We start from the raw sequence: 24,209 nt of genomic DNA, 5'->3' as shown, positions 1-24,209 counted from the left end.
AAGTACTCACCATGAGAATTGTTACAGCCCAGAGCTCTTGCACATCATGGTAGCTTGGACTCCTTCTAACTTATCTTGACCTGCTAAGCAAGTATGATGCCACTGTTTATCAGACCATTTTCTATCTAGCCTGAATGTTCTGAGTCTTGATGCCATTTAGGATTGCACTTCTCTTGGCTTTAATGCACTTGTGTTTCAAGAAAACCTTTATTTTATCTTTGATATAATTGAAGTTATTGTTAATCTGCCACAGTGATGACAAAAGACTTGGGATTCATTCCTTGCACTCTGAAATGAAGTTTTTGTATTTGACTTGTAATATTCTCTTGTCACTGCATCATCCCATTATCCACACTTTCCATCCCACCAAGCATTCTCATTAACACAGTCTTCTATTACTACTGTTAGTTTTTAATCATGATCTTAAAAATTCCCTGGAACTAGCATATGCAGCATACCATATGCAGCATCTGCTGCAACATACTATGTCTTTACAAAAAAAAAACCAACATATCAGTTCTTTTAGGCATTCAACTGAACTGCACTAGGAAAAAAACTTGTCATCTGGGCTTGTGAACTGTGCTGCTGTGCAAAACGTAACTGAAGGTATGTTATGACCACATGTGTGTATTTGTAAATATATTAGTTTCCTAAGCCAAGCCCCAATACTTAGCAGTTCCCCTGATCCATTGTGTGATCTTTGGCCTTTTTGTTATTATGATCTCCCCAGCTAGATGTTAGTCTTGCCCCAAATAATTATTTCAGCAGTTTATCATTAATATCCTACAGTATATGTGTGACTAATTGTGTTTACGTTGAAGTAATCATTACAGAGAATGAGAGAAGGAGAGAAAGAGACACAAGCAAGAACACATTTGTTCTATGGACAAAACAGAACCAGAGTTCATGAATCATAGGAAAATATGCCATGCTTTTGACTGCAGTCTCAGGCTGAATGTATTTCTGTTGCTTCCAGCCTCAGATGAGAGGTGAGAATATTAAAGCTGTGGTCTTCACAAAGTGCCTATTAATGAGTATTCCTTTATATTTATCTCCATATCTGTACGGTTTCTGAAGGATTGTCCCTGGTGGGGATCAGCAATATTCAGATGATATGTTTTGAATATATTTTCCCTGACCTGTTATCCTCAACAAGCCAGATGACAATCAAACAAAACGAGTGGCTTAACTCATGCTTCTGCAGAGGGGAAACAAGTGTGTTGTGTTCTTTTTAATCGACCTTGTTACTATGGGAGGAATTTGCAACCATAGATTTAGGAAAATAAAAATCAGAGAGGGGGAATTAGACATGCAAGTAACAACATTTTCTACATTGTACAATATAGTCAGGCAGACAGTATAATTAAATGCCTGCTATGGAGGCAGAAGTGGCAGCTGGATCTTTTGTCTCTTTGGTGGCCCCCTCTTTTTTTGTCTGTTTTGTTTTTTTTGTTAAAATTGTTTCCATTTTAATACTTTTGCTGCTTTTCTTTCTTATAAATGAAACTGCTCTTTATGTAAGCTGTTCTTTAGCCTACAGGTAAACTTCTCTTCTAGTTAGAGTATTGACAGGAGATGGCTTATATTCCCCTGTCTGTGTAAGCGGTATATCCTCTGGATTGCCATCTTCATTTTTGCTGAAACTAGCCGCACTGAAGGTCTCATAGGATGAGGTCAACTTTTTGTTAAGGAGGTTTCTGTTGCGATCACCCATGAGGGAAGCTTCTCCATTGGCCAGCTTTTCCTGACTTCCCCGTTCATCGACAGGCATAAAAGTAGAGAGTTTTGGCTGGCTCTTCTGCTTTCTTTCAGGAGAAGTGCGAACTGGCATCCAGCAGGAGTCCGAGTGGCCATATTCATCACACTCTCGGGTACACTTCCCTGTCAGGGCTACATCTGGTAGAGGCCTTGAATCTGAAAGTAAAATAGAGTTGTCTTTACAAATGACTAATATTACAGTAACTTCCAGCGAAACTTAGAATCTTTAAATTCACAAAAAGTATTTTAAAAGGTCTTGGTACAAATGTTGCAATAAGCTCCTCAGTAATAGGCTTTTTTTACATTGCATGTGCGCATGGCAGCAAGCATATCTCTACAGATATCCTCAACCTCAAGAACTGAAAAATAAAACTATTAAGCCACTTTTTTTACTTTTAAATCAATCTCAAAAGCATTTGGTATTTGGTACTGAATGATTTTTTTTACGTCTGAAAGAGTCAACTAAGCACTTAATTCCATACAGCCGACTTTATTGAAATTATTCAAAATATCTTTCTTTGATTTTTTTCTAAAGAATGTTTTACATTTACATGAAAAGAATGTGAGGGCCTGCACTCTCAAAATAGTTATGGCCATGCTCAATGTCCTGCAAGTGAGTGCTCTGTTATTGTCAATGGAACTCAATATGCTCATAACATAAATATCTGCTTGTATTTCTGACTACTGGGCATTCATTGTTAGTACAAAAACTGCTATATGAATTGCACAACCAATAATTAGTTGAAGCATACAAAAACCCCTTGGTTATAAACTTAATCTAACGTGTATGGATAAAGCTGTTCTGTTTTGTGTGTGTGTGTACTTGTAAGAGCTTTCACTGAAAACTAGCAAAGTTCAGGGGACTGCAGGATTAACTCCTACCTGATAAAAACACAGTTTGTAATTTTTGCATTTTGATACTCACATTACAACTGAATTAAAAAGCTGCCTCAACTGTTTTAAATAACAAGTAAGATTCAAAACCTTACTTTTATTCAGTTATACCATACTTTATGATCTACAAGAAATAGCTGGAGCTGCCTACAAAGCAACAACATGATATTCAAATAGTTAAAGTTGACAAAGAACAAAAATTGACAAGTAAATTAACTTTTCCAGTTTATTTGATATGACTTTCATATTATATGACTTACTTGATGACACTTTCAAGGTTTCTTTTATAAAAAAAAAATCTTAAAAAGGAGGAAGGAGCTTCAACATGAAAATGCAGTAAGGTACTTCATAGGGGCTGTGGCAATTTTCTACTTTCTCACTACAACACCCACATTTATGTGAACAGTTATCCTTATAAAATACCTTTCAAAGGCCTATTCAGCCTTCATTTTGTTACTTCAATTTTGCCTATTCTTTCTCTGATTTTGGCTCCTGGATGGTTTTCTTTATTAGTGACAATTACATCTATGAAATTTTTATAAATTCTTATAAAAGATGGCTGCTGAGATTAAAAAAAAAAAAAAAAGAGCAACCCAAAATCCTTTGCCTTTTCCAGAGTAAACTGTTTTAATTTAAAGTATTTAAAACAGGTGCTCACAGAGAAAGAATATTTCATTTCCGTATGTGCAGATTTAATTCTGATAGAATTGCAGAAGCTTTTGAGTCAGGTTTATGTTCACCCTGTCCTGATTTTCTCATGCATTTAAGCATTCAATCAGAAATTTCTTGTAGTATTGTAAAAAATATGCATATTATTTATTATTAACAGTTGCCGACATTTTTATGGGATCTGCTGTACTGTATAATATTTCTTATTTCAGTATGGAATTGATTTTAATGAGGAGAACAGTACTGATGGTTAGATAACTAACCGAGTAACTCTGTATCTGAGAAGTGTAAGGCTAGGAGGAAGAAACTGAGGGATTTCTCCCCTCCCCGCCCCCCAGTTTTTACGTTTTAAGGCTTTTGTACTTAGACTTAGCTATGATTCCCTCATTGTTTCAATGAAAAATGCAAAGCCTATGGACAGTTATCAGCCCATCAGTTTTCAAGATGACTGTGTTCTGGAGACATAGACAGAAGATGGGAACTGTAACAGGAAAATTCTCCATTTGTCAGGTAAATCTAGTATTATTCTGGCAATCCCTAAAGGTATCAAGCTTAATTAACTGCTGGGCTGAACCTAATGTGCATTGATTTTTTAAAATGGAAAAACCCTTTTAATATTTTTATAACAGGGCAAATCCCGTTTCCATGTAAATCTCAATAAACTCTTCAAACAGCACCGTATTTCAAAAAAAAATGACCATTAAACATAACGTTTACTCCTAGAATTTTGACTATTAAAGTAGCAAATGCTTATCAAGGCAATAGGTCTGATCTTTATTTAACACATAGGAGTATGCGTTTCTTGGAAAGGGGGTTTTATTGTTGTCCATTTGTTTTTTCAGATTATAACAGTTGATGTCTCCTTATATCTGGTGGTTTCTTTTCAATGTGAACAAATACTGATGCAGCATTACTCGGGTTAATAAAAGATCTTTTCCTCACTAGTGGTCACACACTTAACATTTTGTATTTTAGCACATCCCCTGTTCACTTCTGGACAAACACTACAATTTGCTATTGTAAAGCATAAATACTTGTTGTACAATTCAGCCTTATAGTGTTCTTTTATGAAGTGGCAGCCTCGAAGTCAGTATGTGGCTGGCCTGCCCTATTGGGTTATGTGATAAATTTTATCTTCACAACCACAAAAGAGCTCAGAGAGACACAGGCAGGTAAATACCAGCTTAAATAATACTCCGATGAGCTATTCCAAGGCCCATCATGGAGGCCATCAGCCCATCAGAGGTCCATCTGCCCAGGCCCAGGGTAGCACAGGTGTGTATAGTGGCAGATAGGAACCCAAATCAAGGACTAGGGAAAGCCTAGCAGAGCCATCTGCTCTACTGTCCAGGTGTGAAACCTATCACTGTGAGTCATTGGCAGCTGCTCTCCAGATCACTTTTGTGTCTTAACAGGGAGATTACTGCCTAAGGTATGTAGGACACATTATGGGATATGTGGGAAAAGTAGTCTGGGATAGTACAGGACTTATGTAATATTTAGGGGAGGAACTAAAATGGCAGCAAGTGAGGGTTTTAAGTGATTTGGGGAGGAACAAGAGTGGGAAAACAGAGATATAAGGGGATAAAAGGGCCAGACACATATAAATAGTTTGTTGATTAACAAGTTTGTCTGGTGTGTCCTGTACCTGATCAACACTGTCTATCTTCCTATTAAATTCCTTTCTAATTTTTTCCTTGGTATGAGCTCTTTATTATGTGTGTATATATGTGTATGCTTATATGTGTATACATATATGTGTGTCTGCTGTCACTAGTGGGCTTCCATCCTGTCCAGCCAGAGAAGGGAGCAGAATGAGGCCACTGGTACTGTGGCCTCACTTGTCTGTGTTCACGTGAGTGCCCCAAGCGTCTGTGGTCTGTGTGGCCAACTGTGTATATATTTGATGTATGTGTGTGCTCTGTGTGTGTGCCTTCTGGGGAAACATCCTCATCTTTGATACTGGTTGGACCTTGGGACATGGAGCAGCAGCAGTAGCCTTGTCTCCCTTGGGCTGTCAGATCCTGTGTGATATATTTTCCTCTAAAACTCTCTTCAATTAATATTTGGCACATACAGTTAATATAGCTTTCTACTCCATTGCTTTCTTGCATCTCTTCCAAGAACTTGAATCAGTGCAGTATTTAAGCACACATTAACACTAACATGTTTTGAAACCTGTTGCATTTTAACTGCTCTTCTGCCTAAAAAAACAGACATAACATCAGCATTCAGTTGGGGAAAAGCAGTCAAGGGGAGAATGTTTTGTATGTGTGTGTATTATTTCAGAATATGAGTAAAATATTCAGTGCTGTTGGGACTAAACTATTACCAGTACCTAAACTAGTCAGTTAAGAAAAACTTGAGTACTTTCTGTACCCTGCAGTAGATAACAGAGATTCAACCATTGTTTTGAATAAACTGCCACACTACTTTAGCTACAAAGTAATTAACAGTATTTTTCCTAATTCCCTGAATAGATTGATCTTCTTTTGCAAAGTAGTGTCCTTATGCTCCACTTTTTACATTTTGTAGTCGTGAAGAATCCCTGAATTTGAAAAAAAAACACCTCTTGTCCTCTAGCATAATTTACATCCAAGTATATCTGTCTCTAAGTGATGTACTTTTTTTAGTATTTCTCAGTTTAAAGTTAAACACTTTAGTAGCAACCACATTGCCAGCTGACAAACCTAATGGTATATGACACAGCAAAGAGTTTGTCAGCACAATTGGCAAATCATCAAAGAAAAGTATAACAGATTTCTACCAGTCACATATCTGGAAATTTACTCAAATAAATGCTTAAAATGCCAATTATTAGTATACAAATTTTGTCATAACACTAATTAGTCAGAAAGTAAACCTGGAAGGACAGTATTTCTTATCATATGCAAATTTGCAAATTTGGGTTTAGGTTTTAACTGCTTATACATAACTACTCAAATTTAAGCTTCTATTTGCATAAAATTACCTTCAGAATTATAATGGAAAACATTACTTTCAAACATACCTTCTTCTTATGATGTCTCTACATCAGAACTGTCTTGCTTGACTATTTACAAGGGCATTGAAAGCCCACTCCCTAAAATGCAGATATTTAGACAAGTTTTTAGTTACACATGTGAATGGATACTTCAGAAGTGAGTATTTATGAAGCAGATTTCATTTGCAACTGCTCAGATTTCATCTTTAAAAAAAAACTGGAGAGCACTCATTTATGGGGTCTTGAAACCTATTTCTTCATTGTATCTGATATAAGCTTCTACCACCAATTTCCAAAGCTAGCTGATAACTATAATTAATTTCTGAGAGGGTGATAGCTTATGTTTTCCATAAAACTTTGTACAACATCATTCAAATGAATGGAGTTATATATAAGCATGCTCATGTTTCTGCTGATTGTTGTTGACTTGCTTTAGGGCCAGAAGGATTGCCTGTTATCAAAAATGGAAGTCAACTACCATGGCAGTGTGGAGAGAGCAAATATGATGCTCTACATCCAGTTTAAAGCTAAACATTAAACAACCAAAATATTCCATCCAAGCAATTTTCCATTATTTTCTCTCTTCCCATTCCTTACCAAAGAAGGTCAATGTATTTAATCAAGTACAGAGAAATACTGTATGAGCAGAGTAGTCAAAAAGTACATGTTGCAAGTTACATGCTTTTTTTGTACGCACAGATTTCAGAAATATAATCTAGGATGCACATTCACTCTGGCTCTGCTCCACGCATTTTTTAACAACCATTCTTGTACAATATATTTTATACAAACCCAGCGTTATCAGCTAGTCATGACATAGTCCTAGCACATACACTCTTTCAGAGAAAGATGCAAGGAGCTTTTCTTCTTCTTATCTTTTGTAAACCACACACAAAGTCTATGGTAAAAAGAGACTTTAGATGTACTTAAGTAGTCAAAAGCTCTGTTCCACTTTTCCCTGGAGACGGAAAACCCTCTGAAGCAATAGTGATATACTAACTGGCTTCAATATTGAGAACATTCCCAGAAAGAACTCTGTGCCCAGAAAACGTTCCTACCTGTAGACCATTTCTTGGAGGAGTATATATGACCACAGAAGCTGTACCGTACTACAGCATGCAAAAGTGCATCTGTAAATCATGAAACTTGGTCACAGGATCTAAGGAGTCATTGGCAGATGACTTCTAAATAGAATCTATGCCAAATCAATGACTTCATACAGATTTTGCTGCCTTTCCCCATTGATGGGCCCATGGCACCCCTGCATGGTTCCAGTTACTGAGGATCGGTAAAGAATGGCTGTGCAGTAGTTCCAGACTACTGTGAGAAAAGAAAAACTATCATACAGTAATGACAGAGAACAGGCTTTGAATGAACTGTTTTTCATATCACTTTTTCCTGAACCCTGTACACAAATACACAGTTTTCAGTGGACTATACAAAATTCAAGTGCAACACCAATTATACTATGCAATTAAACAGCAGTTTATTTACATGGCTTTTATGTTAAATGCTTGTCTGTTTTATGAGCTGTGTGATTGGAGACACAATAGAGTTAGAATCATAGAATCATAGAACAGTTAGGGTTGGAAAGGACCTTAAGATCATCTAGTTCCAACCTCCCCTTACCATGGGCAGGGACACCTCACACTACACCATCTCACCCAAGGCTTCATCCAACCTGGCCTTGAACACAACCAGGGATGGAGCATTCACAGCCTCCCTGGGCAACCTATTCCAGTGCTTCACCACCCTAACAGGAAAGAATTTCCTCCTTATATCCAATCTAAACTTCCCCTATTTAAGTTTGAACCCGTTACCCCTTGTCCTGTCACTACAGTCCCTAATGAAGAATCCCTCTCCAGCATCCCTATAGGCCCCCTTCAGATACTGGAAGGCTGCTATGAGGTCTCCATGCAGTCTTCTCTTCTCCAGGCTGAACAGCCCCAACTTTCTCAGCCTATCTTCATACGGGAGGTGCTCCAGTCCCCTGATCATCCTTGTGGTCCTCCTCTGGACTTGTTCCAACAGCTCCATGTCCTTTTTATGTTGAGGACACCAGAACTGCACACAATACTCCAGGTGAGGTCTCATGAGAGCAGAGTAGAGGGGCAGGATCACCTCCTTCGACCTGCTGGTCACGCTCCTTTTGATGCAGCCAAGGGTACACTTGACTTTCTGGGTTGCAAGCGCACACTGCTGGCTCATATTCATTTTCTCATCAACCAGCACCCCCAAGTCCGTCTCCACAGGGCTGCTCTGAATCTCTTCTTTGCCCAACCTGTAGCTGTGCCTGGGATTGCTTCAACCCAGCTGTAGGACCTTGCACTTGTCATGGTTAAACTTCCTGAGGTTGGCATCAGACCACCTCACAAGCATGTCAGGGTCCCTCTAGATGGCATTCCTTCCCTCCAGCATATCAACCGAACCACACAGTTTGTTGTCATCAGCAAACTTGCTGAGGGCACACTCAATCCCACTGTCCATGTGAGCAACAAAGATGTTGAACAAGACCAGTCCCAAAAGTTCTTAAAGCATAAGAAGTACTGACTGTATGATCAGAGAAGAATAATGCAGAAAACAGCTGAAAGGGTACATACTGTAGAAAATCACTGTTTAAGTGGGAAAAAAACACACCTAAGCTATAGTGATACACAGCTACTGCCTTTGAAGTTTCTGCTTCCTAATTGCAATAATTCAGGAACTCTACCTTAGTTAGTACTCTGGCATAGTCTGACATGCCAAGACACTATTAAAATGCTTAAACATGTTTGAAGGCATCAGCAATTTCTTTCTCTGCACCTTAGGCTAAATACAGTTAAACAGCAATTGAACATATCTCAAGAAGCATTTAATGCCCCAAGGCTTGGACTGCTGTCATTCTGAATATGGCATTATCGTGTTCTGCAGAGACAGAGCATGCCATCTCTAAACCAGTCCTACTGAATAAAGTCAAACACAGATCCACTGTTTGAGCTATGCCAACTGCAAGGAAGTAATGAATATATTAATTGGTTTTGGACTAGACTAATCTCATTTATATCATGCCTAATTCTTAAATTCTTTTCAGTGCTTAAGGAAATACTTCAGAATACAGAAAGGCTTACATGTATGTCGACTGAATAATTAACACAGTGAGACAAACTATGACAGAAGGCTATAAAATAATGAATTCTGAAGGACTATAGAATGAGTGAGAATTTTCAGTAATATACTTGAAAAACAGTAAAATAAAAGTATCAATTAAATAGTTCCTTAAAACAAGACTCACTGCTGTATCGTATCAAAAGCCCAAGTACTTGCTAAGTTTCAAGAGAGACTAGACCGGAATTTTCAAAGATAACATGAGATACTATATAGTCCTCTACCACTAAACCAAATAAACACACAATAAGCAAATGAAAACAATATCATGAGAAAACTGAGGCAGGTAACTGATTCTTTAACATTTGAAAAAAGCTCATGCTAGATTAATGAAAGTGAGTTAGCCAGAAGAGAAGGCAGCTGAGGGAGAAAACAGCAATTTTTATGTATCTAAAAAGCAAGAGTGGGAACAATATAGTTTGCATGCCCATAGTGGAAAAAAACTTAAAATAATGACTTGATTGCAACAACAAAAAGTAGGTTAGAAACTAGAAAAAAAAAAAAAGAGGATAAATGTAGTGACAGAATGTTATAGAGTCTTCACCACTAGGAGGTTTTTTGAATGTCTAGAAAATCTCCCAAAGGTAACATTAACATGGCTAATCCTACCTATCCTATCTTGGGAAAGCAAGGGTGCACTAAATGACCTCTAAAGGTTCCCTTCAGCTCTGCAATTCTGTTAATATAATTACCAATATTTATGTACTTTGGCATCAATCCAATTCTTAATTGTTTCTGGGTTAGGATTCTTGATTTATTCTGTAATAAATCAACCTTGGAAGTTGGGTTTAGGTTCAGCTAGAAGTCCCTTTTGGAATGACATGCTCCTTTAAATTTGATGTTAAAAGAATTACAAACAAAAAAACAAGATGGTCAGATCATTTAAGACTGGTGTTAATCAAAGGAATAGAGAAACAAAAAGCCAGCAATGCTAAAAAAAAACCAAAACAACCCAAAACACTGAAGGTGCAACATAATAACCTATCATCTATAAAGTCATCTTGCCAAAGTCCCAAGACATTCATTCCATTTTACATTTTCATCAAAAAGATGAATACTGCTTCTATCTGAAGTGTTGCAAAAACAAATATTTTGCCTCTGAAGTCCATTAAATCTGAAACTGGTGTAAGAGAGACTCTGAAGTAAAAAAAAAAACAACAAAAAAAACCAACAGATTTATAGAATGGTTTGGGTTGGAAGAGATATCAAAGATGATCTATTTCCAACCTCCCTTCCATGGAAAGGGACACCTCCCACTAGACCAGGTTGCTCCAAGCCCCTCCAACCTGGCCTCAGCGACAGGGATTGGGCATCCACAGCCTCTAGGAGGACCATGTTCCAGTGACTCACCATCCTTACAGTGAAGTTCTTCCTAATATCTAGTCTAAATCTACCCTCTTTCAGTTTAAAACTACTCTTTGTCCTATCTTTGTATGTCCTTGCAAAAAGTCCCCCTCCAGATTTCTTGTAAGCCCTGCTTAGGTATTGGAAGGCTGCTCTAAGGTCTCATAGAGTCTTCTCCAAGCTGAACAAGCCCAACTCTCTCAGAGTTTCTTCAAAGGAGAGGTGCTCCAGCCATCTGATCATCTTTGTGGCCCTCCTCTGGACTCACTCCAGCACATCCATGCCCTTCTTCTGTTTGTGGCCCCAGAGCTGAATGAAGTACTCCAGGTGGGATCTCACCAGAGCAGAGGGGCAGGATCACCTCCCTTGATCTACCAGCCACACTCTTATTCTTGCATCCCAGCATAAGGTTTGCTTTCTGCAAGCATACACTCCTGGGTCATGTTGGGCTTTTCATCAACCAACACTTCCAAAAGTCCTCCTCAGGGTTGCTCTCCATCCATTCTCTGCCCAGCCTGTTGTTTGGGATAGCTCTGACCTAGGTGCAGGACCTTACACATTTCAACAATGTTTACTTTATATATGAATTTTTTGTTTAATCTTGCATAATACATTCCTTTGTTTTAGGGAGGAATTGAGTTAAATTAGATAAAGAATGTGTAAGATTTTGATGTTTTTTTTTTTGTTGTTTTTTTTTTTTAATTAAACAGACTATACCAGACTACATAGCTATCCAACATGATAGGCAAGCAACCCAAGAAGTATTACCCAAACAATAAAATTCCTGGGTTAGATTCCACAGTTATTTCTATGAAAATTGTCTCCAGGAGGTTAAGACCCAATATTCTTTAAATATTCCCTAATTATAGAATAATTCCATGAAAAAGTTTCCTACCTAAATTAACAATTGTACTAGCTTGGTAGTATTCCACCTGTGATCTTCAAGGAATCATCAGTATTTCACTCTTGACTTAAACACCTATATTTTTTTTTTTTTTTTACACTAAAAAAATAGTTGCACTCTTCCAGCCCTGAATCATATTAATCAGTTGGTTGTCAGTGGAGAATTTTAATACAGGTTGCATACAACATTATGTGTAAGTAAAATCAAATCCAACAGATCTAATTCTAGACAAATACTAATTTAAAACCCTGATTACATTGCAATATAAAAGAAGGCAGATTGGAAACAGATAGTTTTCTCTTAAGTTTTATTTATCCTGTAGTTCAGACTTAATTTCTTTTTCATTTACATGACCTATTGCATATATATATGTGTATATATATATATATATATATATATATATATAAAATGAGGACTAAGAAGTGTCAGCTTATGTGATACCAGTGGTGAGTACTGCACTAAATACACTATGTTGAATTTAAATTCCTTAGATTTTAATTTTCTAGATATAAATGTAATTGCTACAAGACTGCTTGTAATCCTGTTAAGTACTTTGATAGACTGATTTACTTTTATTACTGAAATGGCAACGTATCTTTCAGAAAAGTAGGACTTACTATGGTTTCCTGAAGTAGCATAGATATTAAGATGTAGGAAACATTTAAGATGCCTAATTGTTCTGCTAATCTGGTACTAAAGTATTAATCTGTCACTGTGTCAAATTACATACTTTTTTTTTTTTTTCAGGAAGATGTGTCAGTGCTTAACAAACTCCGAGCAGAAATAATTGGAAGAGCAATTATAAGTCAGCTGTCCTGAAGATGACTTAAGTGTGAATTAGAGCTCAAAAATCAACATAATTTCCTTGATACTCATGCCAAAGTGATGGGGACTGCAGGAGCTCTAAGGGAAGAAAGTAGCTAGCAGTCATTAGCTCATCTCAGCTGTATACTGTGCCTTCCCTTTAATTAATTTTTTGATGATAAGGATTTAATAATGTATTTTTGTCATCAGGAGTGGACACCAGGTAAGAAAAATAGTGCTTTTACCATAGAAGAGAAAAAGGTTATATGATTTCCCTTTGTCTCCCTCCAATTTATGCCCATCTCATTCAAAAGACAACTTCTTTTTGGAGACTCTCGATGTTTCTTAGGGAATATTAATGAATGTATTGCTTCCATTTAGAACCTAAAAGCACAATCCTAAAAGACGTTCAATGCCATTAGATCTCATTGGTATCTCACAAGTATCTTGGAGGATATCCGGAACTGGTAAAGTTGAAAGTTGAATATGTAAGAAAATTCAATGATCTGAAAGAGCTGCAAGCTGTTTTGTAAGAATTATATTTCACTGGAGTGATATAAAAATGCAATAATATGACTGAAATGTTCAAAGGGTGACTGATTACAAAAACACATATACATACAAACACACAGAGCTGCTTAATTGTTTATCATAAGTAATGGGGGGGAAACCAACAAACAGCAAAACTGAACCACTTGTGACTATGGACAACAGATAAAACAAAAATAAAGTTCTGGTTGAATGCTTCTGTGTTTAAGAATGATCTTTAAGGGAGAATACTGATTTCCTTTGTATCTCTCAGTGAGTTACATTTTCTTTCTTACAGAATTTTTTTGCCATATGAGATAGTAACTTCAACTGATTATCTTGATAGAACCACTACATTCCTGAAAATGTATTGCTTTATACAGTTCTACTTCATGCAGCAATATATTTCTGGATTCTGGATTTTATTTCATTCCGGCATATAGAGAATAAAGTATTATATAATAACATATTAAGTAGCAGTATTGCTTACATAAAAAGGGAATTACTCGTGTTCCCATGAGGTTTTCAGTGTGACTCATGTAATTTTATTTTGTTACAAGTCACAGACCCTCAAAGGTTGAACTTGAAAAGTAACTGTAAATATGTGCTGAAGCTCTGTTAATTTATATTACGTTATTTTCAAATGGGGGGAAGAAGACAGTTCTCCATGCTCTGCATGCAAATGATCATGTAAATAATGTAGAGCTCAGCATGAAGCCAAAACAAATAACTTCTGACTACTTGTCTTTTTTGTAGCTGTCAAGAGGAAGTTGTGTTGTAAGAAGAAATACTGCAGCCAAGTGAAGGATCAGTTTAACCTTTTATGTCACATAAAGGGAACCTTATCCCACACAATAGAAAAAAAAACGCTCACTTATCTCCTCATGTTGTACATGTTTCTCTCACAAATACACATATAAATTTGTAATCTTATTTACTTAATCATGCTACCAATATCTGGGATACAGAATGAAATTTAATTCAGTTCTGTGAATTGAAGAGTACAAAGAATGCACTTTCATTCCTTTAGCAGAAAATTTATATGGTGCAAGACCTAAATGAGTGTTAAAAGTAGAAATGAATAACATTTTAAGATTATTGTATTAAGCATATTTTCCCTGTTTCTGTAAGTATACTCCAGAAGAAAGAGGTTATCTTTTATAAAATATAGTGCTCATTTTCATTAATCACGAAGCATAACAGAAGTATAAAATCACACAACTCAGGAGTAAACGGTAATAATTCCACGTGTCACAGGGAAATGAAATTTTTTTACTGACTGACTAGTTACACACTCTTGTCTTGAATTCCTGGTCAGTGTCATGAGCCATAGTGTCTTTAGATCAACTATTTGGGAACCATCAACTTTTCCTAAGAAGAGGTAAAATCTAATTAATCCACATAAAAAAGTTTTTACCTTTGTTATGAGCAGTAATGATTTCTCATTGAAATGATGCTGGGGAGGGGAAGTGTTTTGCGAGGAGTGTAGTTTGTTGTTGTTTTTATAATGTGTGTGGAAAAGCCTTCCCACCTCAAAAATTGAGAGACAAATACAGAAAGATAACGAATCTCTCAGTGTGATTTATGAACTGCTCAAAGGGATTTTTTCATTAATTTTTTATTGATTTTTCAGCTGTGTGTGCAGATTACAGCTAGTGAATTAATTACAAATAAAAGCTCAGAATGGTTACATACTTATGACAGATTAATCTGGGTTACAGTCCATTAGTAATTAAGTATTAAGCACAACACTAATTCCCCTTGTGCATGTACAGTAGATAGACTGTAATCAACACATGAATCACAACCATGCTATACTAAGAGATTAGAGTAACACTGTTTATCTCACTATAGAATGGAAAAGTATAATGATTTTTTTTATACTAAGGGAAAGCATAGAAGTTTGAATGAAACGAAGCAGGGAAGAGAAAAATTAAGTTTTACTTGCAAAGTCTAAGCCTGTCAGAAATAGCAGGCTCAATCTTTCTTGAGGGAGGGGGAATCTAATGGCACCTGTAATGTATATCATATATTTTTGATCCCTGCCCTTGACCCTGAGTATCCTGCAATGTTTCATTCACTCACTAACTATGGGAGCCGAAGAAGTAGAATTCTTACCTTGCAAACTTAACTGTGTCTTGATGAAAGTTAAAGACAAGATTGGACTTTAACAGGTTGTCTAAGCATATTAGTCAGGAATTCCAAGATGAAAATACTGTGGTTTTGATTGCTTCACCATCTACTAAGTAACATTTTCTTCAAATTTCCTAAGCTACCTAATGGCCAATTGAGCTTATTCACCTACAGAATTCTTGAGCTATTCCTCAAAAATACACTAAATATTTCCTAGCCCCTAAGTAAAAATGGAATAATATTTGTCAGAAGTCATTCTAGAGGAAGTAGTCTTTAACAAATCCATTCTTTTGGTTTAAAAATGTTTAATATGCATTTGTTTCTGCTCTTGTGTTTTGCAGCACAATATTAAAATTAGTCATTATGCTTTTGCTTAGCTTTGGTTGCTAAAGTATATATCTATACCCATAAAATTTTAAATATCAGAAAGTAGTCCATTGTTCTCAGTTTGTGGTATTTCCAGATTTCTTAAGAAGTGCAGTGCATATACTTTGGACTATGGCTTCATAGCCAACATCTACATTTAAAGAATGAAACAGATAAACTCCAGCTTGTTTCACTGTTGTGGCTTAAGCCCAGCTGGTAACTCAGAACCACACAGCCACTTGCTCACTCCCCGCCTTTTCCTCCCTGCTCCCAGGGAAAAGAATTGAAAGAATGTAAATTCCACAGGTTGAGATAGGAACAGTCCAGTAACTAAGGTGTAACACAAACCCACTACTGCTACCACCAATAACGATACAGGAAATAACAAGGGGAGAGAAGACAACTGCTCACCACCAGCCGACCAATACCCAGCCCGATCCAAGCAGTGGTCTGGGCTTCCCAGCTTATATACTGGGCATGATATGCTGTGATATGGAATACACCTTCCGCTAGTTTGGGTCAGGTGTCCTTTCTCTGCTTCCTCCTGGCTTCTTGGTGCCCCTCTTCACTGGCAGAGCATGAGAGACTGAAAAGTCATTGATTGGGTAGTAACAACTAAAACATCGGTGTGTTATCAGCATTGTTCTCACACTGAAGCTGAAACACAGCACTGCACCAACTACTAGGAAGGAAAAAAATAACTGTTAGAGCTGAACCCAGGGATTTCACTCATTTGAATACAAGAAATGTCTTACATGATTAGTTTATGCTTTCACTCAGACTCCAGTAAAAATGACAAAAGATTTGAAACTGGACAATGTTAAGCTTGCTCCACTTGCAATGCGTTGCTACATTCCTGACAATTGTTAGGAAAGATTCCTAATTATGTCTGCTAGGGTAGGAGAAAACCCAATCAAGCAGAATATATTAACACAGAGATTAAAACTTTTTTTTTTTAAGACTACATATACTGAAGAAAATTAAGATATTAGTGTGTTAAATGTATTGTCTACAGTATAGCAAAATAAAACAATCTTGATTATTTCCAGTGTAAATCCACAGAGTAATTTCTGCTAATCTACTCAGTATCAGTTGTAGTGGTTGTAACCACTTAGCAGCTGCTGGACTGTTTTAAAAACCTGAACAAGTGGAAAACCAGTGGTTAAAGGGTTGGGCAGAATGTTAAGGAAGTAGAAGATGAAAACAAGCTTTTCAGACTGAATCAGACAGAAAAATACAAAACCTGCAGGTTTTATCTGGCTTGAAACACAATTATTTGTGAAGGGAAAGAAGTAATTTGTTATTTTGGCAATTATGATTTCAAACATGCTTTATAAACTGTTAATTTCCTTTTATTAAATGGTCATTGCCTATTACTGCCTCCATGATATATCATGGATAGATCATACGATGTATACTTTGTACAGGCATCTTTCTTCCAGGTCATTCAGAATATGGTTTCCTGAATGAAAATTTTTTGGTAGAAAATTGTTCTCTGCACAGTGTTTTAGTCTCTGGCTCCTTTCTGAGATCATAATAGTGATACCAGTTGGGATTGTGGTTCTTGTGAATGTATTGTGCCCTGGATTATAACTAATTTAGTCATATAATAGATTCTCTGTTAGATAGTGGTTTTGACTTGGATCAACTTTGAAGCTGCAACTTGAGGATAAAAAACCTGTGTGCCCAAATATCAATCAACTGAGCTACAATACTTGTCAGAGGATGGAATTATTCCAGGGCAATTATTCAAAAAGAATAGCATGCTCCTACCAGAGCTGAATAAGTCCTACCAGAAACTGGGCACCACATTTGTATATTTCATGGTCCTTGTACAGGAGTGAGCAGCAGTGAGACCTGATGAGCATATTTCATGTCCCTTTGTGAACAAAGCACCTCTAATAGCGATCCATTAAATTAGGCCTAGACTAAACATAGCGGATAAAGTCAGAATACACAGTGGTAGACATCAGGAATTAGTTTATGTAATTTACTGTTCAAGTTCATGTAAGTGGACTGGTAAAGCATGGCCATATGTAGATATATTCTATTATATATTATATTATCTTCTAATATTCTATTATGTATAATAACTGTATATAAAGAGATATATTCTATGTAATGTAGATATATTCTATTTTAAATCAGAGATGAATGAGTGGCTAGATAAAGTTGAAAATTATCTGCTTACTTTTGAGTGATATGAAAATAAATGGAATAATTTATGTCTTCTCAAAACATTTTGACCAAAAATACTTATCAGCTTTAAAATTAACTGATTTTATTCTGCTCTTTGCGTGAAGGTCTCTTGAGAATCTTAATTTTTAGTAAACTGTTTATGTATACTCCCAAACCTCTTTGCCACCAGGTATGTGAAAACTTGATAAATATGTAGCAGTGCAATAAACACTTAAACAAACTACAGTGCATACTTTACCCTACCATAGACATGAACTGCAATTGCATATATCTTAAGTATTGTAAAACTTATTTTGTGATGCTGCAGACGTACTTTATGTAGGCATCTCTGTTTCTATTTACTGATGCTTTTAGTCACTGAAAGTAGAGGAGATACAGAAAGAGGTCAAAATTGACAGCAAAACTGAATCAGGGCTTCTCATGCCAATGAAATAATGAAAAACAGCACTGTTCTACAGCAACAGTAATGAATATAAATAGACAAATGCTCTGAACAGCTACTGGGAGAAAGAGAATGAGGCATCCATTTCAAGAAAAAATCTTTTCCTGCCATCACAGATAGCTTTGTGAACTGGATAAATTAGGATGCCATTTAAACCATTTTCATACTTGAAGATATGTATGTGAGAGACAGGTCTCCCTTATTTTCCTTTAAGGGATCAGACTTAATAGATTGAATTCTATTTCTATTTCCTACACTTTTATTTCTCATGTCAGTCATTCCCATATAAAATCTGTTACCTCATCTTTAACGTAGTTCCATACTTAATATGAATGGTTTCCCACTCACCCCCAGATTTATTGTCCCGATCACACATCTCCCTGTCTCTCTACAGATAACAATCACAGACTGCAAATACCGTCCAAATATTTATCAGCGGATAATAAAGATTTGTTCAACTCTTCTATCTGTTTCAAAACTAAATCCGTAAGTAAATGTGAAACTCCGAACCAAAGTAATTTACCAGAATACCTGTGTATATCTGATTTTCTTCTGTCTAAAATGTTGGACACTGTATCCAAAGAAAGATTAAAGAATCAAGTTTCTTTGCTTTTATGACTGATAACATGTACTAAACCTACCAGTTTAAAAGTCATTAGAGATGCTGTATCAGTTAAATTCCAAGAGATTATAAAATTTTTATCTGTCACTAAGTGATTCTATGGACTTAATGTATATTACACCACCATCTGTTCAAGACTCACCAGATAAATATCTCGTCTCTAGTTGAAAATATTTGAAAATAATTACATCATCTTCTGGAATAGCAAAATAGCAATCTGTTACAATACTTATGAATCTCATCATGCTATAACAATTCTTGTTAACTTAGAATATTTTTATTCATAGGGAGGGTTTAATCTGAATTAAGAGTTACAGAAATACCTTGGATTTCAAATTTCAAGAGGTAGAACTGATGGAAGAGAAAGACAAAAGTTCAGGAATAATATTTATTTTCTAATGTCACAAGTGGCATGTATCATTTAACTTCTTTGTTGTTATATTGTCTCATTTATTATACTTCAGTCTATGAAAATATATTTAGCTGCAGGCATCTCTTATTCTGCAAATCAAAGCTTACACAGTTTTCTACAATAATCTGCATTTTGAAAATTGCCTTAGGAATTTTAAAATTATTTTCAAGACCTCAGCTACACAAACTTGCCAGAGAAGTGAGCAATGGCTCCAATTATAAATGTTTGGGAGATTTTCTCCTAATCTGTCTTTCAGGGAAAGGTAATATATACCTAAGGCATAGCTTTCACAAGATGCACTACTACATCATTAGCATGTAACATTCAGAAGTTCAGTCAATCCAGCTTCATTTAAATTTTACAAAAGCACATATATTTTGCATATTCAGAGACTGACATCATACAACTTTGACATCCTTTGGATCTCATATTTCTGTCATCAGTGAGAAGTACAAATTCAAATAATCAACTAAAGCTGGTGGCATGTCACAAATCTGAAATAAATGTATGATACACATTGGCTCCAGGGACAGCAACTGACAATTTCAGTTGAACAGAAAGGAAAAGAATAAGATACCTGAGATTTATGTGTTTTGAGTGTTAACTGTTATAAAGTAAATGAAGGTTAATGTAACTTTAAACTTTTTAAGAAGACACCAAAAACAATAGCATATCCAAATCACAGATAATCTCTTTCTAAAAAGAGAACAGATACATGAAAGATGGCACTAAAAGTTTTACTATATTTGATTGCATCTCTATTAATGTTATAATGACAGAGATGCTAAAACACTGTGATAGGAAGTACAATTTAAAGATTTGTTTCTAGCTTGTCATATAAATACTGTATAACATACTTTTCAGCTCAGAAGTGTAAAGCTGCTCAGCAAAGCTGCTCAGCTGCAGTGTGTCTCTTTTTCTGATTTATGAGCTTTAGGTTAAGTGGAACTCTTTAGACGAAAAGGAAGATTACTCCTTTCTCAAGCACAACTAAATGTGCTTAGCTGAGAGACGTTTCTGTAGGTCAGAAGGGAACCTGTGCCCCTGCCTGCAGAACTCAAAATTTATAGGCGATGGAAAGAGACTTTTAGGAGACTGTAGAGTTTATTCCATAGAGGAAGTCACTTACACCTTACAGCTTGTAACAGACACGTACACAACCGTTTTCTAGATAAAGAGATTAATTTGAAAACACAGACTTTCACAATAACTTCCCAAATGAATTGCTTACTATTAATAACTGCACAATCTGAAATTAAAAAGAAAACTAGTCTTTTATTGACCAAATGCTGTTTGACTGTGAAAAGGTATAATTTTCTAATTCTTAAAGACATATTTTGAATTTCCCATATTGTAAATACTGAGAAATAAATAATGTTGCAAGTAGAAGTAAAAAAAAACTATGCATGTTTTGCATATGCAGAGAAGAACTTAGGTGGAAATGCTAAGATATGGAGAAAAGTTTTTCAGACAAAAACAGACATTTTCAGACTCACTTGTTTGTGAAAAGTCATAGTGACTCACTATTACAAACATTGAACTTGTTCTGAAAGTGCATGTCTTCTGAGCTCTGCTATGCTCACCAATTTTAAAAGGAGCATTTTATTTTCATAAAACTGTATCACCATATCAGCATATTTCAGGGAGAAAAAAAAAATATGCCAGTTTGCATTATTATATTTCTTTATTATACTGTCTTTTATGACCTTCAGTACTGGTCGTCTACAAGATTTTGATTTTTATCCTCCTAAGTTCAAAACAAACTGAAATGATGTCATGAAAATATTCTGGTTTACAAGAAGTCAGTAAGAATTACTAGGGTGAAAGTTGCACCAACAAAACATGTGGTGGTTTACCTTAATATAGGTACAGAATTTGCATCCCAGAACAGGTAATTTAATAGTAATTTTTTACTTTATTTTTATTTAATGCAACCAACAGCTTGAGGCATCATATCTGTGTTCAAACTTGAGTGTTTCATAAACAACCCTACTTCCTTCCAAGTGTTCTTTTTTCTTATTGATTACGAGAGAGATCAGGAACATACTCTGTCTCTCTAGATGGATGGTAAGCACTCAGCTAGAAGTGGAGAAAGAGAGCTGTGGTCAGATTTTAGAAAGCAAACCTCTGTCCCTATTGAACAGCTAACAGTCAAGGTCATTCTGCTTCTCTGTCTTTCAGTAACTCCAGATTGCGGCTGCACACAGCACACTGCTACAGGATGATGATGGCTCTCACCAGGAAAAATTGGAAGCTCTGGACCTGAACCCCCTTAGGCTAAATATAGTACCTCAACTTCCAATAGCCACACTTGAACAAAAATGTTAGGTTTACTCTGATTTTTTCAGGAGCATTCAGAACTAAACTGGTCTTTTTGCCTTATTTCTATATGTCACCAGACCATGTATTTCCAGATTAAATGGTTTTGTAACTGTGACTCAACTTAGGTTCACAGGTAACTGTGGTTTGCAATACAGTCATAGTTAGAGTAGCTTCCTCAAATTGTTTCTTAGGCACATATGTCTAAACCCCAGCTCTAGAGCTAGAATAAATGTTCTTGATCTCTTCCATTTGCCTGAATGAACCAGTCATAAGAGCTCTGTCTGGCATTAAAACTGTCAAAGCAATGCTAAGGTTTTTAGTTTGAAAATGGCAATGTCTAGAGCTACTCTATGACACAAATCATAATGTTGTTAATTAAACTACAGAGCAAAGACTAGATTTTGAGCTGCAATAATTACCACCGTTTTCTCTAGGGCTCAATATCAAGTATTTATTTCAATTAATTAACTGGTATGACACCTTCAATAACATTTAAAAAGGGAGGTGGTTAAAATTCAGCTGAGCTTATTAATAAAGTCTTTGTCCCTCAAAAGATTAGAATTTAGCTTATTACAACCTTATTCTCAACAGATTAATAGCATGAAGTCCATAGCTCTCCTTGCAAAATACTCAATATCCTGCAATAAAGTCTTTTAAAGTAAATTAAGATGACAACTGATTAGAGATCTGTCAGCTTGAGCAGGAAGACTTGACGCTTTGTTTCTAGCTGAATTTCAAATCTGTTAGTTTCCATAATTGCATAAACAAAACCCTTGCATAATTTTCTAAGATATGATTGCTATGAGCAAATAAGGGCTGTCATTCACTTATTAACGTGATCTAAAAGTAACACAATGAATGCAAGCCATTTGATTGGCCAATGCTTTCTTTTCTGAACCAATACCTTGCTGCTTGCTACACATTTTGAAGGCTTCTGAGGGATTTGCATCACTCATGATGGCTTATGAAAAGCAATTGTTTCTCTGTTCCATTCATACTCTTCAGCTCACCAGTCTTCCAACATTAATCAATGTCTCACTAACTAGCATGATTGAACATGAGTTGCAAGAGTATTAGAAGCAGCCTGACTCAGCTGATACTCATTTAGTATTTCCCATCAGTCTGCTAGGTAGTATCAAGAGTTTCATGCCTGTATCTCTTCAAATTTTGTCAGAGAATTCAATACTATCAGTATTGACAGTATTTATTTTCTATAAAAAGAAACATATTCAGCAAAATTACCCAGACTCAATTTCTCTGGCCAGAAGGTACCATTATGATCTTCCGGACAGCTCCTTGGAAACATAAATTAAAGATTTTCCCCATTCCACAAGCAAGATCAGAAAGCAACAGAATCATAGAATCATAGAATAGTTAGGGTTGGAAAGGACCTTAAGATCATCTAGTTCCAACCCCCACAAAAAGTATAAAAGTTCCAACCCCCATAAAAATATAAAAGTATGTCTTCTAGGAAATAGTAACATTTAGACTCCAAGCAATGTTGAGTTTATTGTATCCCCCTAGTAAACTGTTATTTTAATTATCCTTACTCTTCTTCCTTGGAGGAGTTAATTTCATTGCTCCTTTAAGTACCAGAAATTTAAAAACTGAAAAAAGGTATATACGTATTGCACTATCCTTCCCCTTTCCTATATACTTTCTTTCTTAAAGAAAAATTTCCTGTCTTCTGAAGAACACTCATAGCTGAAAAAAGGATCAGCTGTAATGTATTTCCCTACATTAACAGCAATATCTATCCTGCTCAGGTTTTTAAGAACTTCGGCTTGTTTCCAGGCTTTAAAAAGTATCTGTAAACAAAGACTGAAATGTTAGCTGAAGTTTTCTTTCCAAAGAACTCAAGATCTTAGAACATCTTTTTGCATTAAAACCAATGCTTTTCTCCTTTTTAAGTTAAAAAAAGCATCTCAGTAGCCCATTTTATATAAGACGTACAACGGTATCTTGCCTTTTTTTTTTTTAATTGCAGAAACTGTTCTTCCTGTTTTTCTTATCCCTTTGTTTCCCCTGAGCTAAACCATGCTACCACCAACAGTTTCTATGACAGACAACAGAACTTAATTGTATACACTGCTGTAGTACTGTTCTCTACTACTAAGTTTAAAAAAAAAAAAGGAGTAGTTTGAATATTGGTTAGCCTGAAAGCTTTATTACAGTGCTACTATAGTTATATTATAATGGGCTTACTATAGATATTAATTTATGAAAGGCATGCTGTCTGAACACTTCAGTATACCTACAAATTGCTTCATAGATATTTAATTAAAAAAATCAACAATCTAATTTTTGCTATTATTTCCAGTTTTCCTAAGACTCTTCTGTTCTAAATAACACACTCATCTTTGCCAGTGGATATTAACATATGTTTGATTACTTTCAGTTTCTCTGAGTAACACATAATCTGTTTCTTAGAGTAGATAAATACAAACATGCAGTTTCCCAGGAAAAAAAAAAACAACAAACCAAACCAAACTGGAGAGTGAGGCAAAAGTCATTAGAAGTGTTCAATCCATAATTAGCTCTTTTCTCATTTAAATAGATATTCTCCAGATATTATGCTAGCTATTGTAGTCCCACATTCTTTACCATGGGCAATTTCTAGACAAAACAACCTTTCTGACACACACACATTCCTGCTGTATTACACCATATGAAACAGTCTGCATT

At 35.8% G+C, this 24,209-nt stretch overlaps 1 protein-coding gene across 7 annotated transcripts in view; it reads right to left on the bottom strand.

Annotated features, from left to right (window-relative positions):
* Nucleotides 1-504: 504 nt before the first annotated feature.
* PCDH7 (protocadherin 7) overlaps nt 505-24,209 on the bottom strand; it is a 287,165-nt gene continuing 263,460 nt past the window's right edge. For 6 of the 7 annotated variants that reach the window (XM_057417051.1, XM_057417052.1, XM_057417055.1 and 3 more), the window contains one exon: nt 505-1,914. In XM_057417051.1, coding sequence (XP_057273034.1) covers nt 1,535-1,914 — 380 coding nt within the window. In that variant the 3' untranslated portion in view covers nt 505-1,534. The remainder of the gene's footprint in view (nt 1,915-24,209) is intronic. The other variant, XM_057417059.1, reaches the window with a different exon arrangement.

The sequence above is a fragment of the Pezoporus wallicus genome, unplaced genomic scaffold (genome assembly GCF_028554395.1).
Source record: "Pezoporus wallicus isolate ANWC-B61680 ecotype Strahan unplaced genomic scaffold, APGP_CSIRO_Pwel_v1 contig_6468, whole genome shotgun sequence".
In the NCBI taxonomy this organism is placed as follows: Eukaryota; Metazoa; Chordata; class Aves; order Psittaciformes; family Psittacidae; genus Pezoporus; species Pezoporus wallicus.
Note: the sequence above shows the minus strand (reverse complement) of the source record. Positions and strands in the feature narration are given on the sequence as shown.